Genomic DNA, 16,651 nt, shown 5'->3' with positions numbered 1-16,651 from the left:
ATTTCTCGTTCAGTTACACCCTTGTTTTCTTGCTTCCTCTTTTCTGCCATCTCTTTCAGTTTACTCAAGTCAGGTCTCATCACCATTTGTTTTTCTAGGTGTCTTTTCCAAGGCAGTCGCTGTTTTGGTTTCTGTTGGGTAGGTTGTGATGGTGTTGGTGTTTGTATCTCCCATGGGTTCTGCTACTAGTCTTGCTCCTGCATATGCCAGATAATTTGTTTCTGTGATACTAGTGGTGTGTATTAGTCTCATTATTTCATTAACTTCACTTTTTTTCCCTTATTTCTTTGTGTTGTAGGCTTTAATGGAAGGGATCTTTGTTCTTTCAGTATCTGGCTTCATCCATTGTCTAATCTTTTCTACCCATTTCATCCTCTCTGTTACTTCTTCAGTCTTTCTGCACGTCGTTGTTTGGTAGTTCATCATTGTCCTTCGTTGCTGGGTGTTATTTCTCTTTCCAATTCCTCTCTTTCTGTTGTGGAGAACCAATTCTTTTTCTTTATGTTCCTTACTTGGTCTGCCAACCTGTTCTGTTGTTGTTGTTATTATTATTAAAATTAGGAGATTGTTCAATCACACAAATGAGTCAAAACACTACATCCTTAGAGCTGTTCCAAAGGGTTTATCTATTAATATTAACATTTTAGTTTTACGTATTTAATAAACTGCAGTTCTTTAAAAATTTTATAACCAGATGCATAAAAAACTATCTTTACCAAACACTGCACTGCTTCTGATTTCACAGCAAACCTCTGTGCAAGAAATTTACTACTCAGCTCTAAAAATATCATCATATAAATTTGTAATCTTCATGATTTAAGAAGTGCTACAGAAACCCTAAATCAAAATTTAGCTTCATCACCTCCAGTGCAAAGGGTCTGTTAATTTACATCACTCATGCCCTCCTTGTGTTTCATCATCCACAAAGCTCCACTTAACTCAAGCTTCCCTTCTCAAAATTTTCATCCACACAAATCTGGTACACACACGAGTCTAGGTTCCACTCGCATGCTATTCTCATATTATCTAAAAATTCTCTTGTTTTGTATAACAGATGAGGCTTGCTTCATGCAAATTATATGAAACTGGTGAAAATTTTGAAATAGTGTTAATTTGTCTTAATGCAAAACAAAGAGTGCCATGTTAGTCTCATTCATTGGACCCATGGATATTTAAGGAATAACTCGCAAGACCCAATTCTTGTAAGCAGAGAATGCAGATTAATGCTTCCAGTTCAACTCGTGAATTTCTTGACTTAAGCCAACAGTGAATACCAAGATTTGGAAGCAAATCACTCTTGGAAATTTTGTCAGAATCATCATTATGAAGAGGCAAGAAATTCTATACCTGATGAAGATTGGGACCCACTGATGAAATAGTCTTTTGGCAGAAGTGCTTGCTTGAATATGTATTGCACTACATATAGATACAGGGTCAAAATTTTAGAGGGAACAGTGGGTTTTTCTTTTACATAAACTATACAGTATGCCTTTACTGTTTTAAATTAATAATTATTCTTGTAAAATTTAACAGATTGACAAAAAGGGCATGACAGTGATGAAGAGTGAAGAAATCATGCATGGCATGATCACAATGCAAAGAGGGACCAGGAACCCGGAAACCCAGCAAGGAGACTCAAAATAATGAGGCAAGAATAATAGTCCTGCTAACATGAAAGATTTGCTCATTTCTTAAGCTGAGTTGCAGAGCTGTAGTAAAAAGTGAGTGGACTGATTTGCAGTTGTCATTCCTACTGATGTTTTTGTTCATTTTTGGCAACTGAGAGACAATGGGAATAAAAGTGGAATATGTCATGTTGGAATTACTATTTTGTGAGAGTATAGTGCTTTTTTGTTACAATTAAGTACAATATATGTATTACTAAAAAATTTTATGTACAGCATTTTTGGGGCATTTTATTGTCCTAGGAATCAAATAGAAATGGGAATTTCTTAGACCTGTCATCTACAATTGGGAATGAGAATTGGTATGATGGGAATAGGTACAGCAGTATTTTGTGTTAAGCAAACAGAATATTTGCCATATTCATCTAATATTTATACAAATGTTTTTTAGGCATTTTTATCATCTCAGGGGTTATAGTTGTGGGAATTGGAATTACTACTATATATAGTCTTTATGGTTAGTGTTATGAACGTAAATAGGGTGGGATTGGATATGACAACAGTACTTTCAAGTTTGAGAGGATTATTACACCATCATGCATCTGCAGAGGGGTTTTTTTGGGGATCAATAAAATCCCAATTAAATAGCCATCTGGATTCAGACTAACTTTGGAGAAATTTTTGTAAAAGGTATGTTTTCAAGTTTGGTATATATTCAAGTACAAAATAATTAATTTTGATTTTTATTTTACATGCTTTCTGAACTTTTGAAATTCCCAGCCATGAAGATACTGACACTGGATTTCCTCTTCATGTCAAGAAAAAAAAAACAAGTTATGTATAATCTAAAGTGCAAGTTAGCAATAGCGTTACAATATTTTAACTATTTTTTACTGATATGTGATGGCAAAGTTTATTTCTCTTGATTTTAAGTTGCCGCTGTTCATCTCAGCACAGGCACTTCATATGTGTATCATGTTTTGTTTTTATGTTCAGGAGTATAAGGATTGTTTATAGATGAGTAGTTTAAATGTGTGCTTATACAGTACTTATTCTTTTGATTACCCAATGAAGGTGCCTCAGCAGTTCATGTGATCGTGAGCAAATTATATTAGTGAGGAAACTCAATGAGTTGGTTAAATCTTATTGGGAAAGAAGAATGATAACCAATGCAAAAATATCCTTGATCAAATTCTAAGGTAGGAAAATTGTTTGTTTGATTTGTATTTTAGTTCACATATTTCTGAAGTCCCAGTATAAGAGGAGAGGCTGTTACCACTGTGTTTACACTAGATTTTGCTTTGACATAGTAACTATAAATGTCCTCAAGTATTAATGCTAATGGCATGCTTACCGTTGCAATATTTTGTTTGTAGTATTTCTATATTATCCCTAACTTGATTAATATTTTTGGCAACTCAGCATGGAAATACTCCTGTAGTTACCTGACTGCAAGGACTGTGTCAGTTTTTCTCTGATAAGGAGTCAAGCCAACAACTATTGTTTTTAATTTTATTATTTATGTTCTTGGCCTTTCTCCAAACACCTTAGTACTCGGTAGCATACTTTAGCAGTTTTATTCCTGTCAGTGCCCAGCTACATAGGTGCTTTTAGCAGACTGCCTGTTATTCTTCATTTTCTTTCTTCTTTCCCACTCTTATCCCTACATAAAGGGGTTGGTTGCCTGATGCACCTTCTCCATTGCCTTCTATTTAAAGGCATCATTCTCCACCAAACCTCTTCTCTCCATATATTCCTTGATTTTATATCGCCATCTAATTCTCTGTCTCCCTCTCGATCTTCTTCCTCTAACAGGTTCTTCCTAAGCCCTCTCCACTTCCTCCTGTTATCCATCCTCAACACATGCCCGTACCATCTCAATCGTGGCTTTGAGATTTTAAATTTCATCTCTCCAGGGTTCACATAATAATGATTTTCCCCATATACAGTAGGTTGTATTGTACCACTAAAGTGTGCCATGCAAGAATCAAGCTTACCAATGCCCTACCTGTTCTATGGCAGAGCTAGAGAACTTTCATCCTCTCTTTAAATGCCCTTTGCATACTTTGATTATACCACTGTAGCCCTCTCTTTAAATCTTCAGTCTCAAACTTCACTACATACTGTTGTTGTCTTTTGTATGTTTTCTTCTAGAGGTTTTCAACCTCCCCTTTTTTTATTATTATTAAGTATGTACTGTATTTGCTGGCGCATTCCTCAAGGTGGGTATTCTGTATTATGTTGCTAGGCTGAGTCATGCATTCTGTGCTTTGCATTAAGTCTTGACTCTGATAGTTAATTTTTTAAATTACAGAAACTATCAATTTCATTTAAAATCATAAATCAATGGCTTTTCATTATACGTAGATAAATGTTACTTTATGCTGTAGTACAGGTATTCCTCACTTAACGATGTAGTACTTGTTTTACGACAATTGGAGTTATGACAACTTGGAGTTATGACAGCTTTATGACTGGTCCGACACAGGTGTTCTCCTACTTACGATGAGTTAGTTTCCAAAAAAGCCATTGTTTGTTGGAAAATCGTATCTCGAATATAGGGTAGCCTAGCCTACACTACTCAGTATGCTTTATACATATACAGTATAGCAATTATGAAGCTATTCTCTAGGTTCAATGCAGATTGGCTTACAATAATTCAGTACAAAGAGAATTTGAATAACACCAACAAGAGTTAGCCTAGCATATACTATGGTATATCGTATACATATGAATACAGTAGCCTAGCCTACAGTATACTCTATACTAAATATACAGTACAGTACAGTAATTATGTAAGCCCCAGCGAATAGCTAGAACTCGTGAATAGTTGAAACCCCTATAAAAATGCTTGAAACTGCATGTTTTGTTAGGTAAAGCTCAAGAAAAAATCACTAATAATGTTTACACCTAGTTTTTTTCACAAAAAGTGCATTTCTGGGCTCAGCCCGTGTCGCTCCGTGAAATGGTTCCTTTGATACTATTTGTAAGGTATAAATATTGTTATCAAACACCAGTGGTTATTCAGCAACGGGACCAATGGCTTTACGTGACTTCTGAACCACGTCAAGAGTGAACTTCTATCACCAGAAATATACATCTCTAACCCCCTCAGTGGAATGCCCAAGAATTGAACTCGCAGCCACCGAGGTGGCAGGCCGAGACCATACCGATCACACCACTATGGTTGTGTTTGATGGCATAAGTTTACGGGAGTTTTATCCTTGTTGCCGATGCACGATAATAGTCATTAGCAGATTGAACAGTTTTCTCAGCTTCAGCTATATTTCCTTACTGATCTATTATCGAATAAAGGTATTACATAAAAATATATCAGTCCTATTCTACATAACATCATTTATAACATAACTACAGTACGTAATTGTTTACTATCGTACGATGGTTGAAATACGAGCCAAACTACTGATGTTGTTATCCGATTCGGTTGTACTTAGCAAAAAGTTGTTTCTCATTCGGTTGTTCATGGCTCTACACATTTACATGAGTATAACATTAAAACGATACTTTTATAATTTTTTTTTTTTTTTTAACTTATCTAGAAGATGGGATAACGTTAGGCTATTGTAATTTGGTCTGTCTCGTTACCTGATTGTATGCTGCTACCTTCAATTGTTGCAAGGAAAATTTTAAAATATTTTCAAAATATTTTCATATCGGTATTACTTGCTAACCCCATCAAAAAATCAGATTATCGTAAGACAAATTATCATAACTTGAACACTACCTATTTGTTTAGCAAACCTCTCTCGGAAGTTACAACACAAGCGGAGTATAGTGGCAGCACAGTAATGAGTGTAATTGTTCGCAGTTGTGTACAGTTAGTTGAAATAAAGAGCATAACTTGCTTAATGATGGGGTCACTGGAACGGAACCCCGTCATTAAACAAGGAGTACCAATATAGGAACAATGTTTCAGCCTAACATTCCTTCCTGATTAGGAAGTGTGATTACCATCCAGTCCCTTTATGTGCTTAACTTCAATGTTCAGTTGTTCATATGCAGAACAAACTTTTGGGCTCTTAACAGTCTTGACAAATCTTCTGGCACCAGGCTGGAAACCAGTTAAAAACAATAAAAAATTGTATATGGAAAGAATCTGTGGCATCCAGTGAAAGTTATGGTGCCATAAAGTGCCGAGTTCTGGTTATGGCGCCGAAGTTATGACAACATAACGTACTTAACAGGGGTGCCATTACGCGGTTATCAGCACCATAAATCACCGAGTTTTGGTTAACAGTGGTTACACTTTTCAGCAACCCCCCAATACCTTGGGACTGCCTGTAAAGGAGTACAGTGCTCACCCTGGTTTTATGTGTTTCCCACTTCTGTGGTCCACTTTGTTGCAGATTTTTGTGAACACATTGTTCAATTTTCCACGGGGAACTTTCACTAATTTGCAGATTTTTTCTATTAACCATATCTAAAATAATTACTAATTTACTTTTTCTTTGTAGAGGAACACTATTTATTCACTAATTACTGCATTTTTTCATATTGTGTATGTGACTAAACCTGATTTCCCAAGAGACACACTAGACTCCACAACAGGCGTATGGTCGTCGGGGTCAGTCTCAGATCCCTCTAAATCCTTCTTGAGGTGACACTGGACATAATTTTTTTCCAAGCAGAGTTCATTGTCCTAGAAGTCACTTCCTGCCAAGCCTTTGCCAAGCCTTGGCTATAAGGCTTATGCAGTTGAAGATACTGAAGTGATCCTTCCAGAACTCTCTTAGGGTCAATTCAGTGTCTGAGGTCGCTTTAAAGCACCTTTGAAATAATGCCATTGTGTACAGTTTCCTGAAGTTCAAGATGATTTGCTGGTCCGTGGGCTGGATGAGAGGAGTGGTATTAGGGGGCAAGACCTTGACAGTGATGAATTTAAATTCATCTAACGGCTGGTTTTCCAAGCCAGGAGGATGTGCAGGAGCATTGTCCATTACTAGGAGGCACTTGAGGGGCAATTGATTTTCTTGCAGGTTTTTTTTTGCACTTGGGTCAAACACTTCATTGATCCACTCGATGAAAATTTGTCTCGTGACCCATGCCTTTTTATTGGCCTTCCACATCACTTACCCATCATGCCTGGCCAAAAATGAGAACACTTTGAAGAGGAAATACCCCACTCTTATACAGGAAACCAAATGTTAAAAATAAGATACAGTATACCCCCCGTACTCGCGTTCTCCAGATTCGTGAACTCCCACATTCACAGATTTCTATCAGGAATATTCGTGGTATTTTTCTGTGAGAAATATCCACAAATTCTTGTTTTTTTTTTATCAATAAAATGCACTTTTTTGATAAAACTATTAAAAAACCAGGTATAAAAATTTTTAGTGGGTTTTTCTTGAGTTTTAACCAACAAAATAGGCTGTTGTCAGTGTTTTTATAGGGGTTCCAACTATTCGCGGGTTCTAACTATTCACGGGGGGTCTGGTGCGCATCCCCTGCGAATACGGGGAACCACTGTATTATGCCCAGTCCAAACAATCCAGGTTTACTTAGATGCCATTGCTAATTTCCTGGATGGTCCTCTTTCCTTACACCCTGGCACAACCAAGCCTAGTCATCAGTTAGTAGTATGCTAAGTTCCAGCCCCATATTGCTGGGGACAGCGACAGCAATAATCCTGCATCCCATCCTAACATAATTAGGCAAGTCACTTAACCACATAGGTAACACATACACCGGTTCATGTTTTTGTATTCTTTGTTACACCCTACTGAAAGGTTGGTAATAACTTACGCGAATTTACCATGAACTATTTTTTCGTTGGGGTCACAAGATTTCTATCATGAGTAGGCCATGTTACCACCTGTCAATTAATTTGATATTCTCCTTTGAGGATGAACAGTGGCTCGAGTATCAAAAAATGGGTTTGATGTTGGAAAAACTTATTTTTGGTACCCACTGTGAGTCCTTAAACCCACCCACCTTTCTGATTGAAACAACATGGGGAATCTTTGGAGTTTTTTTTTTTTCCCACAGACCCAGCAAGCAGTGGCAAACATAGGGTGAATCAAAAGACTCTTGGTAGATGCTGAAGGCTGGGGACAGAGAACTATACTGCCTTGTCTTTTTACTTCATCACTGTGTCAACAGGCTATCATAACCAAGACCAACTATGAGAGATTTCTTTGATATTGGTGGTGGGTCCATAAGTCACTCCTTTGAGAATGGCTACCAAATATGGGCTTTTCCAAGCTAATGTTGAAACATAAAATAGAAGATTTTGCCTAACCCTATATTTCTTAATACATAATTTTCTAAATGACTTGTCTTGATTTCATACTTTTTAACCACATTTCCTTAATAGTCTGTAATAAAAAAAAAAATTGAAGAGAAATTGTTTATTGATTTCCACATGTATTAGCAAAGTCACAAAACCAACACATGGGGAGGAAGAAGCAACAGATCACATTAGACAGCTCATCACTGCTATCAAAAATCATAAAAAAATTAGTCAAAAATGTGTTGAAAATTTTTATCTTACAGGCATAACAGAAATAAAATTGCTACACGTCATTAAAAAAACTCTTTCAAATACTTAAAATACACAAAAGTGCATACGGTACTTGAATTTACACAAAAGCGCATATTGTACTTGAATTTAAGATACTGTATAGTCAACATATCCATTCACTCGACATTACTCTTCAGTTTCAACAAAAATTATATTAATTCCAGATATGATAAGTAAAGTCACGCTAATAAGAATAAGCTAAAATAAAATTCTTAACACTAGTAATTTTCAATGTTGCATCTACATATTTTACCAAATTTTCTAACCTTTCCTAAAAACCTTTACATAATACTGTGCTTTACAATATGCTTAAAAAATTATGTCAGCACTCTTGACAACATTCAAGGCATGGTATATATATATATGGTGAGAAAGCTAAATATACTACCTGTATTACTGTATGTATTAATTTAAATAGAATATGAGAAGGTAATTTATTTTTTTTACTTTTATCTTTTATATTTTTTTCATCATTTTCGTAATCACTATGAAACCTTTTAATTTTTTTCTAATACATAGTTCATTTTTATTTTTATGTGAATTTACTCAAACACAGCCCTATATCAATTCCATACACAACTACGAAAGTACTAAGCATCACAAGGCGTTTTTCAGAAAAGCCAACTCCAAAGATGAGTTTTATCTGGTAAGTTTTACTTATACCACACAATCTATTTCAAGAGAAAAGTGCAGTGACTAAAAAAAGGAAAAAAAAATTTAATTTTCAGCTATCATTTGAACTTTGGAAGTTGTCGGTCTTGATTAACTTAATTATAAAAGTGCTGCCTTCACATCTGAAATGTTAGGCTTCCTCCTGCTACTTCCAATAATATGACTTTTCACATGATCTGAACAAAGTTCTTGTTTCACTCTAGACATCTGACCCTAGTTGATGGCTGAAAACACTCAATATAAAAGGCATCTGATCCTAGTTGACTGCTGAAACCTCTATATAAAAATTAGACAAAAATAATAAAAGTTATTATGTAATCCGATCATTGCTAAGTCTTAGCAGCTGCAGCAAAGCTTCTAAGTCAGTCAAGTCTGTTAATACAATTTTATTAGCAAAACTAAAGAATCAATTCATAGGAAAGATGACATTTACATACATTATGTACTAACTTCTATGAACTGACCAGCTATCCCTAATTGAAAAGCATTCTCAAGATGTGTTACTCTGTGCTCCACTGAGCAAGATTTTTTTCTTTATTGCAACATATTTTTATAACTTTCTCACAATTCTTTTTATAGTACATAAAAATTTCTACTTATAACACTATCTAAACAAGCAAATGGATTCATCCTAAAACTCAAAAATAAAAAATTAAGCACATTAACTCCTGTCCATCCCACAACTTATAAGAGCTCTGATAAATTTCAACCAATTTTAATGTACAAAAAAATCATTATAATATAGGCAACTCTAGTCAACATCCACTCTATAGAAAATGCAGGAAAATTAAGTATATTTAACAAAATTGACCCTGATCTTTGTATACCTTAATTTCAAATGATCATAATACGTACATTATTACAGAGCTCTTAAATACTGTTAGTGATCCTATAATAAAATGGAAGGAAACAGGAGCTGAGATTTCTTTTATTAATGAGCTAACTAAAGGTGAAATAACTAAAAATAGCAAAAGTCACTTTTGGGACAAAGGTAGAAAAATAAGTTTTTGTTTTTTTGTCATTTGTGAACACCATTTGTCTTAAAAATAAGTTAATTTGAAATACCTTAAGTAACTTAAGAAAGCAGATAAACAACAGGAAAAAGGGGAGAGTGGAAAATTAACATTTTGCTTCATATTAAAAAAAATGAGGGGGACTGAAATTCCAACAATGGCATATCTTATCCTTCAAAACACACAAGTTTTTACAAAAAGAGAAAAAAAAAACACCAAGGACAGTACTTGGACAGGGTTGCTAAAATACACAATGTGCAAAGCAACTTGAGAATACCAGATTATTACAAACAAAATACTTGTAGACAATACCCCTAAGAATATCTGCTAAACCCATAAAACCCACATGGACTTTCTCTAAGTAGAACGCTAGCATTTCTCAGGGGTACCCATACCAAGATTAAGTTTATGAAGGATCACTGATTTTTGTAATAACAAATAATTATCGTACACCTACAGGAGATCAATGGCAAGTGTTTCATAGTTTTATCCTTTTCATCTAAGGCTCCTTACCTATTAATTATACAAACACTGATGTAACAAGACTTGTGTCTTATAAACATCCTCTTCACAGCTCATAGGCACCTAAAGTAAATATGATTGAATCAATGAGTCAACTAAACAAAAAATCATTGTCATTGGGCCAGCAAGCAACATCTACCAGTCAGTGCAGGATCACCAAAAGCAGTAACGATAAACTGCAGACCTAAAAACCTGCCAAGCTCAATTAGACAAATAAGAAAATATTACTAATTTCACCAGAACAAATTCAAAATATTTAACACTCATAATTGAAGGATTTTACATTTCAAATATACAGTACCTATCAAATAAAGATTAGTTAAAAATCAAAATCTTCATACATCAGAAACTTAAAAGTTAAAATCAATAAATTAAAGATTTAAAACCTAAATATCATTTAAAAACATGGATGGTCAGTGATAGAAAAAAAATTGTCATGTTGCACTAAACTTTATACACTAGTCAACTCCTATATTTCACATTACACCATATATTGCTTCTAATATATGAAATTCACTATGTAGTCAAATGTATATTGCTTTGTGATGGGTTGAATATAACGATACCCTATAAAAATACCTCTTCCAACAGTACTTAATAACTGGTACAACTCACAAATAATTACTCCATCACATGTTCTTATTCAATGTTTCTTTCTATAGGTGCTAATGACTGGCTTAAGATACCCACAGCTCAGCAAGGAATAACCACATCCAGCAGTTATCTAAAATTAATATCACAAGTACCAGTGTATGGCTGCCTTCTAATAATTATAGGTTCAAGGTGTGACAGGCAAAAGATCATCATCTATGGATAGAATTAAAAAGATCAAATGTGCACTACCGCTTTTTTTTTTTCTTCTTTTTGTTTTTTGAAGAGGAGGAAGCACGTGGATTTGGGCTTGCCCCCACATCACTTTCACTAGTAGCAGTTTTTCTGTCATCTGTACTTGATTCTGCTTTGTCATCTCCACTTGTTTCCCCACGATCATCTGTACTTACTTCATCTGTTACAGAAGACTGACTGGTAATGCTACTCACAGTTCCAGAAACTACTACACGACGGCGCAACCTTACCTCATCTTCCTCATCAGAAGTATCCTCTTTAAAAGGAAACATTTCTGAAGTTCTACTTGGTCGTGAGCGTGACTGGGTACGAACCTTGGGTTTAGCTCGAGCAGGACCATTATCATCAGAAGAATATGCTTCTTCTAATGCTTTAGCAAGATCATTGTCATCATGTAAAGAGCGAAGCATGGCTTCTTGTGAATCTTCCTCATCTGCTTTGAGCTCGAAGTCTTCCAAGTTTTGATTGACTGACTCTCGAGCCTCTTGAAATTCTTCTCCCTGTGGCTCAGTGAAAAAATCACATTGGTATTTTCCCTCAAAATTTACACTCTTCACTACAGCTGGCTCATGGTACTCCTCCGCTGCATGAAAATAATCAGCATCCATATCCATTTCAATTGGATTGGAGACTGTTACCTCTTTCATTTGAGATTCACCCTCCTCTGAAATCAGTTCTTTAGCCTGGAATTCAGATGGTCCAGCAGAGTTGAGCATTGCTGTCTGAGATGGAAGAGCTTCAAGAGAAGCCAAGTCTGATGACAATGGAGCATTTTCTGGGGAATTTTGCCTATTTCGTTTTTTCTTTTTCTTCTTGTCTTTTTTATTTTCTGTACTAAGCCATAAATCATCTTCTGATGTTGTAGAGGATGGTGGTTTTCTAGTTTTATAACCTTGCCTTGACTCAGATGAGAAATCTTTAAGCTCAATTGATGTTGAAGCTGTGTCAACAGGTGTAGGAGAAAACTCAACTAATGCAGGAAATGATTCTTCCTCTTGAAAATTAAGGGGCTCCCTCTGTACAGCTCTCTCATAACTTTTCCTTGTCCATGCATTAAAATTCTGACCTCCTTCCATTCCACCTTTGTCTTGCTCTTTAGAAAGTGAACTTTCTTTAGAAAGTGAACTTTCTTCTTCACCTTTGTTATCATAAGGTACAGGAGATAAAGAGTGCTCTTTAGATGACACCCCTGATGGCCTGGAAGAGATCGTTATCTCATTTGCAGATTTTGTAGAACCTGAATTTGTCATGCTTTCTCCAGCATCATTTCCTTCATTTAATGTGCTCTTCACATCTGCCTTTGCAGACAACCCTTTCCCTTCATCTAAGGATATTTTAGGAGACATTCTGGATTCAATCTCACCAATTTTCTCCTCTGTTCCTGAGGTTCTTGATTCACTTCTTTGTGAATAATACGTCTCTTTGGTAGATGATGACCGTCTTCCTGATCTCACAGCTGGCCGAGGATGATCAATCTGTACAAAGTCAGGACTGCGGCTCGAAGACTTCATTCTGGGAGTCTCTATGGGGACCCAAGCAGACTCTTCAGTATCAACCATTTTAAATCCTGATTTAAGAGTAGTTGAAAGTTCTTCTGCTGATGAGGTTAAGACTCTGCTATCTTCTAGGCTTGGAGTTCTCATTATCATGGGTGATGCTCTTGTTGAACCTGAATGGGTAACTGCCACTTGATGGAGACGTGTTGTAACAGCTTGGACTTCCTCTTCAATATGTGATGAAGGCCTTGATGATACACGTGACACTGATGGGGATGTACAGGATGACCGTGTTCTGGATGATGATGGACCTGGTGGATCACAACTTATATCCATCACATCAGTCATATCCAAAGTAGATTCATAGGCAGCTGTTCCATGGGATGACAGGCCACCATCCTCACCTGCGGACGAAATAACACCGCTCACCACCACTCTAGTCACTTTCTTCAAATTATCTTAAAGTTTATTTATTCTTAACTCAAGTTAAAATTCTAGAATTTTAATGGAAAGAAACATGAGATGAAAAGTTACCTTCACTAACATTTGCCCAGTTATAAAGGATTAAAATATTTTTAAAAATTACAAATGATAATAAATAAAATGGAGCCATTTACTGTAGAAGACTTTCTTCTCAGGGTCAAGAGTCACAAAGCTCTGGATCTTTCAAACACCACAGCAGTAATGACTGAAGTTACTGAAATTCCTGTGCTTCTTAAATACAGTTGTGCTTTTCAGCGCTGTGATCTTAAATAAATCAGTACATCAAGCATAAAAAAAAAAAATCTCACTAACTTTCCAGCATCTGATATCCATTGTTAGGGTAATCTTCCAGGGAAGAATTAACATTTGAAAAGGTCCTCACCAATCAATTACTTGATGTTAGTGGTGCAAAGGGGTTAACTAAAACTACTTGCAATGTTTTGTGATGCAATGTCATTAACTGTAGCCATTCAAGATGTACTGCAAGTACACCTATATCTACCATCACCACATCCAAACAGTTAGTGGAAAACTGCAAAGTTAAGACTTGTTACATCACCACAGCATTAATCAACATGCAAACTTACAAAAAGAGCCCATAAAAATTTAATTATATTAATACAGCAGTTTCAATGCACATGATTACTAAAGAAAAGATAGATTAGCAGTGTGTAAAATACAAAACACAAACTACTTACAGCTATTTCTTGTATTCTATTATTACATTCACTTAAAACACTTTAAAACTGCAGCTACAACTTTATAAGAATTCAAATTACAAAGTATAATTTAATGGTTTAAAATCATTGAGCAATATTTTTAAAAATTACCTTAACCAATAGACATAAAATGAGCACTACATCATTCACTGTGTCAAAATATACTAAGGAAACTAATAAAATTACACTACAATAAATGGAGCTGTATAACAAACTTAACAGCAGCAGCTCTGGGAAATATAATGACAAGTTCTACAATTCTATATATAAAAAATGAAAAAATGCTCAGCAATTGCCTTCTTCAAGTATTAAATTATTACAGGAGATATAATTAGACACACTGTAACTACAGTTACATGTCCACAAAGTAACATGATCCCTAAGCATCTACTTAACTGTGATAAGGTCACTGATATCTGAAATTGTCATAAAAATATTTTCATAACTAAATGTAAATGATTACTTTTAAAGGCAAACATTTAACTGCATAGTTCAATTATAATACATATTGTGGTTCAACCCAAGCCTGCTTTTATATAAAATAAAAATCATAATATTTAATTTTGATTCTAAGAAACTTCTTTAGCAAAATTTACTAACAACATCAGTATTTCTAGATTTCCTATTCAAGCTATGAAACTGATGCTGTAGAGAATATATTTTGAAAATATGGAAACTAATTACTACTGTATTAATTACAATTTTTTCTGAGGTTATTTAATAATTAAAAAAGAAAATTAGTATGCTTTCTCTGCAAGCTATCTCCGAGTTATTTTTAACAAAAAAAGGTTTCGATTATTAATAACAACTTGATAGATTTATAATTTTCTTTAAATCTTTGTCTCTGCAAATGGCAAAACTAATTACTGAAATACATACCCATAGATAGTACAGTACTGTAACACTTCATCTTAAATAAAATAACAGAAACCGGATGGTGATCACCAAGACTATTGTACTTGAAAAGAAAAATACTGAACTGAACAAGAAAATTTTCCAAAACTTATGAGAATTATTCACCTACTCTTTAAAATACATCTTACCTTTCAAAAGTGACTAAATTCACATAGTACCAAAAGTTTTCAGTTTGTAAAGTTTAATGAAACACTATTTGACATATTTGGCTACCTAAATTTACTTAATACTTATTGAATTCCAATTGTCAAAAAGGGCTATACGTATAAAGAAATCTATATGTACTTGAGTTGGTCAGTAAAGCATTGTTGGGAGTTGCAAGTCACTTTCTTTCATTATTTACTAATTAACTCCATGTATGGCCAACATTTTTTATTTTCTTTCGTGAATGATAAAGCAAACTGTATTTTCATTATGATTACGTATATATAATACACTGTTAACCCTTAGAGATTTTGAGGATATCAAATAATAATCAAACATTTCTTGAGATTTCAATGATATCAAATAATGTCATCTGTTAATAGAGGATTATATCAGTCATAACTATTTGAAGAATATATATCATCTGGATGACATCTGAAGAATTCTGGGGATGGTTCAACCATCTACAATGCAAGTAGGGGCTGTTCAAAGTAAATTATTACGAAACTAGCCCAAAATAGAAAATAAATATGGGTTGTCTTTTTTCCTAATTTTGTAATGCCATATGTACATGTTTATCTAGTAAAAATTTACTGGATTCTTTTCACAGTGGAAAATAGAATTGCATATAATCTTTTCAATAATGAAACATAAAAAATTTTGTCTTCTCAGTTAATTTCAAGTGCATCTTTCTGACTATAATTACTATATTGTTTTACATCTTCACACATTACACCATAAAGTACAATTACTCATCATCATCATGGCTATCACTTGATTCGAGTATGAATGCTCTGGGTTGTGGTTATTGATGGGTTCTTATGTGGCTAATGAGACCAATTCTCGAGCCACATACTCTGTCACAATTGGGGCATGTGTTGTTAGGTGGGAGTGGAGGCTGTGGATGGACCTGACGAGCTTGTCTTGCAGCTCTACGGTTCTCCAGATGCTGCTTTCTGTTCTCTTCATAATTTTTAATTCCATCTTTCACTTTAACTCTCGAAGCAGATCGCTCCACTGCATCGGTCTCCCATGTTTAATAGTTAATGTTACATAGTTTTAAATTACTATTTAGTCTTCAATATAACACCAAATGTAGCCTTCTATCTGCCACAAAAAAATTTACAATCAGCAATATTAGAAAATTGCCTTTAAAGCTCTTAAGCAGTGGGCCAGAACGGCTGGTGTTTTGCTGGCAATAAGTTTTGGACTTCTCCCCAAAAATCTCTTAAGGGTTAACAAGTAATTTTAAATTCATAGAGAAAAAAAAAAAAAAAAAAAAAAAATTGAAACATCAAAGGTTTTATTCAGGAGAATACATTTCTCAACTGACTTACTTTCACACAAGAATGAGCTATATAATGAATGAACTAGAAGTAATGATAAACGTTAAAAAAAATCTTGAAAATACATATAGAGTTTTTCCTTAACTGATGAGCAAATTACACTGGAAATACCAAAATAGTTAACTTACAATTGGATTTAATCCTTTAAACTATAAATACTTGAACCAACCCAATGCTGATAAACATTTTCATTGTGAAAAATGCAGTTTATTGTTGTTAGTTTAACCCTTAAAATTGGGCTAAACAAAACATATGCAGTACCCCATGCCAAGGAAATTGAGGTCAGCCAATTAAAAAAAAAATCAATGAAAGAGGAAGATATGCAT

General features: G+C 34.6%; 1 protein-coding gene and 1 long non-coding RNA gene across 6 annotated transcripts in view; one reads left to right on the top strand and one right to left on the bottom strand.

Annotated features, from left to right (window-relative positions):
* LOC135221034 (uncharacterized) overlaps nt 1-7,909 on the top strand; it is a 97,554-nt gene extending 89,645 nt beyond the window's left edge. For 3 of the 5 annotated variants that reach the window (XR_010315850.1, XR_010315852.1, XR_010315851.1), the window contains exon 4: nt 1,534-2,673. This is a non-coding gene — a long non-coding RNA (uncharacterized LOC135221034). Of the gene's footprint in view, nt 1-1,533; nt 2,674-2,699; nt 2,825-7,634 lie in introns of those variants that run through there. The other 2 variants (XR_010315853.1, XR_010315854.1) reach the window with 2 other exon arrangements.
* A 72-nt stretch (nt 7,910-7,981) lies between these two features.
* The window catches only part of LOC135221033 (uncharacterized), a 238,299-nt gene continuing 229,629 nt past the window's right edge, over nt 7,982-16,651 (bottom strand). Inside the window, exon 11 of the mRNA XM_064258766.1 lies at nt 7,982-13,122. Within this exon, the coding sequence (XP_064114836.1) occupies nt 11,216-13,122 (1,907 nt within the window). The 3' untranslated portion in view covers nt 7,982-11,215. The remainder of the gene's footprint in view (nt 13,123-16,651) is intronic.

This window comes from Macrobrachium nipponense, chromosome 2, assembly GCF_015104395.2.
Source record: "Macrobrachium nipponense isolate FS-2020 chromosome 2, ASM1510439v2, whole genome shotgun sequence".
NCBI lineage: Eukaryota > Metazoa > Arthropoda > Malacostraca > Decapoda > Palaemonidae > Macrobrachium > Macrobrachium nipponense.
Note: the sequence above shows the minus strand (reverse complement) of the source record. Positions and strands in the feature narration are given on the sequence as shown.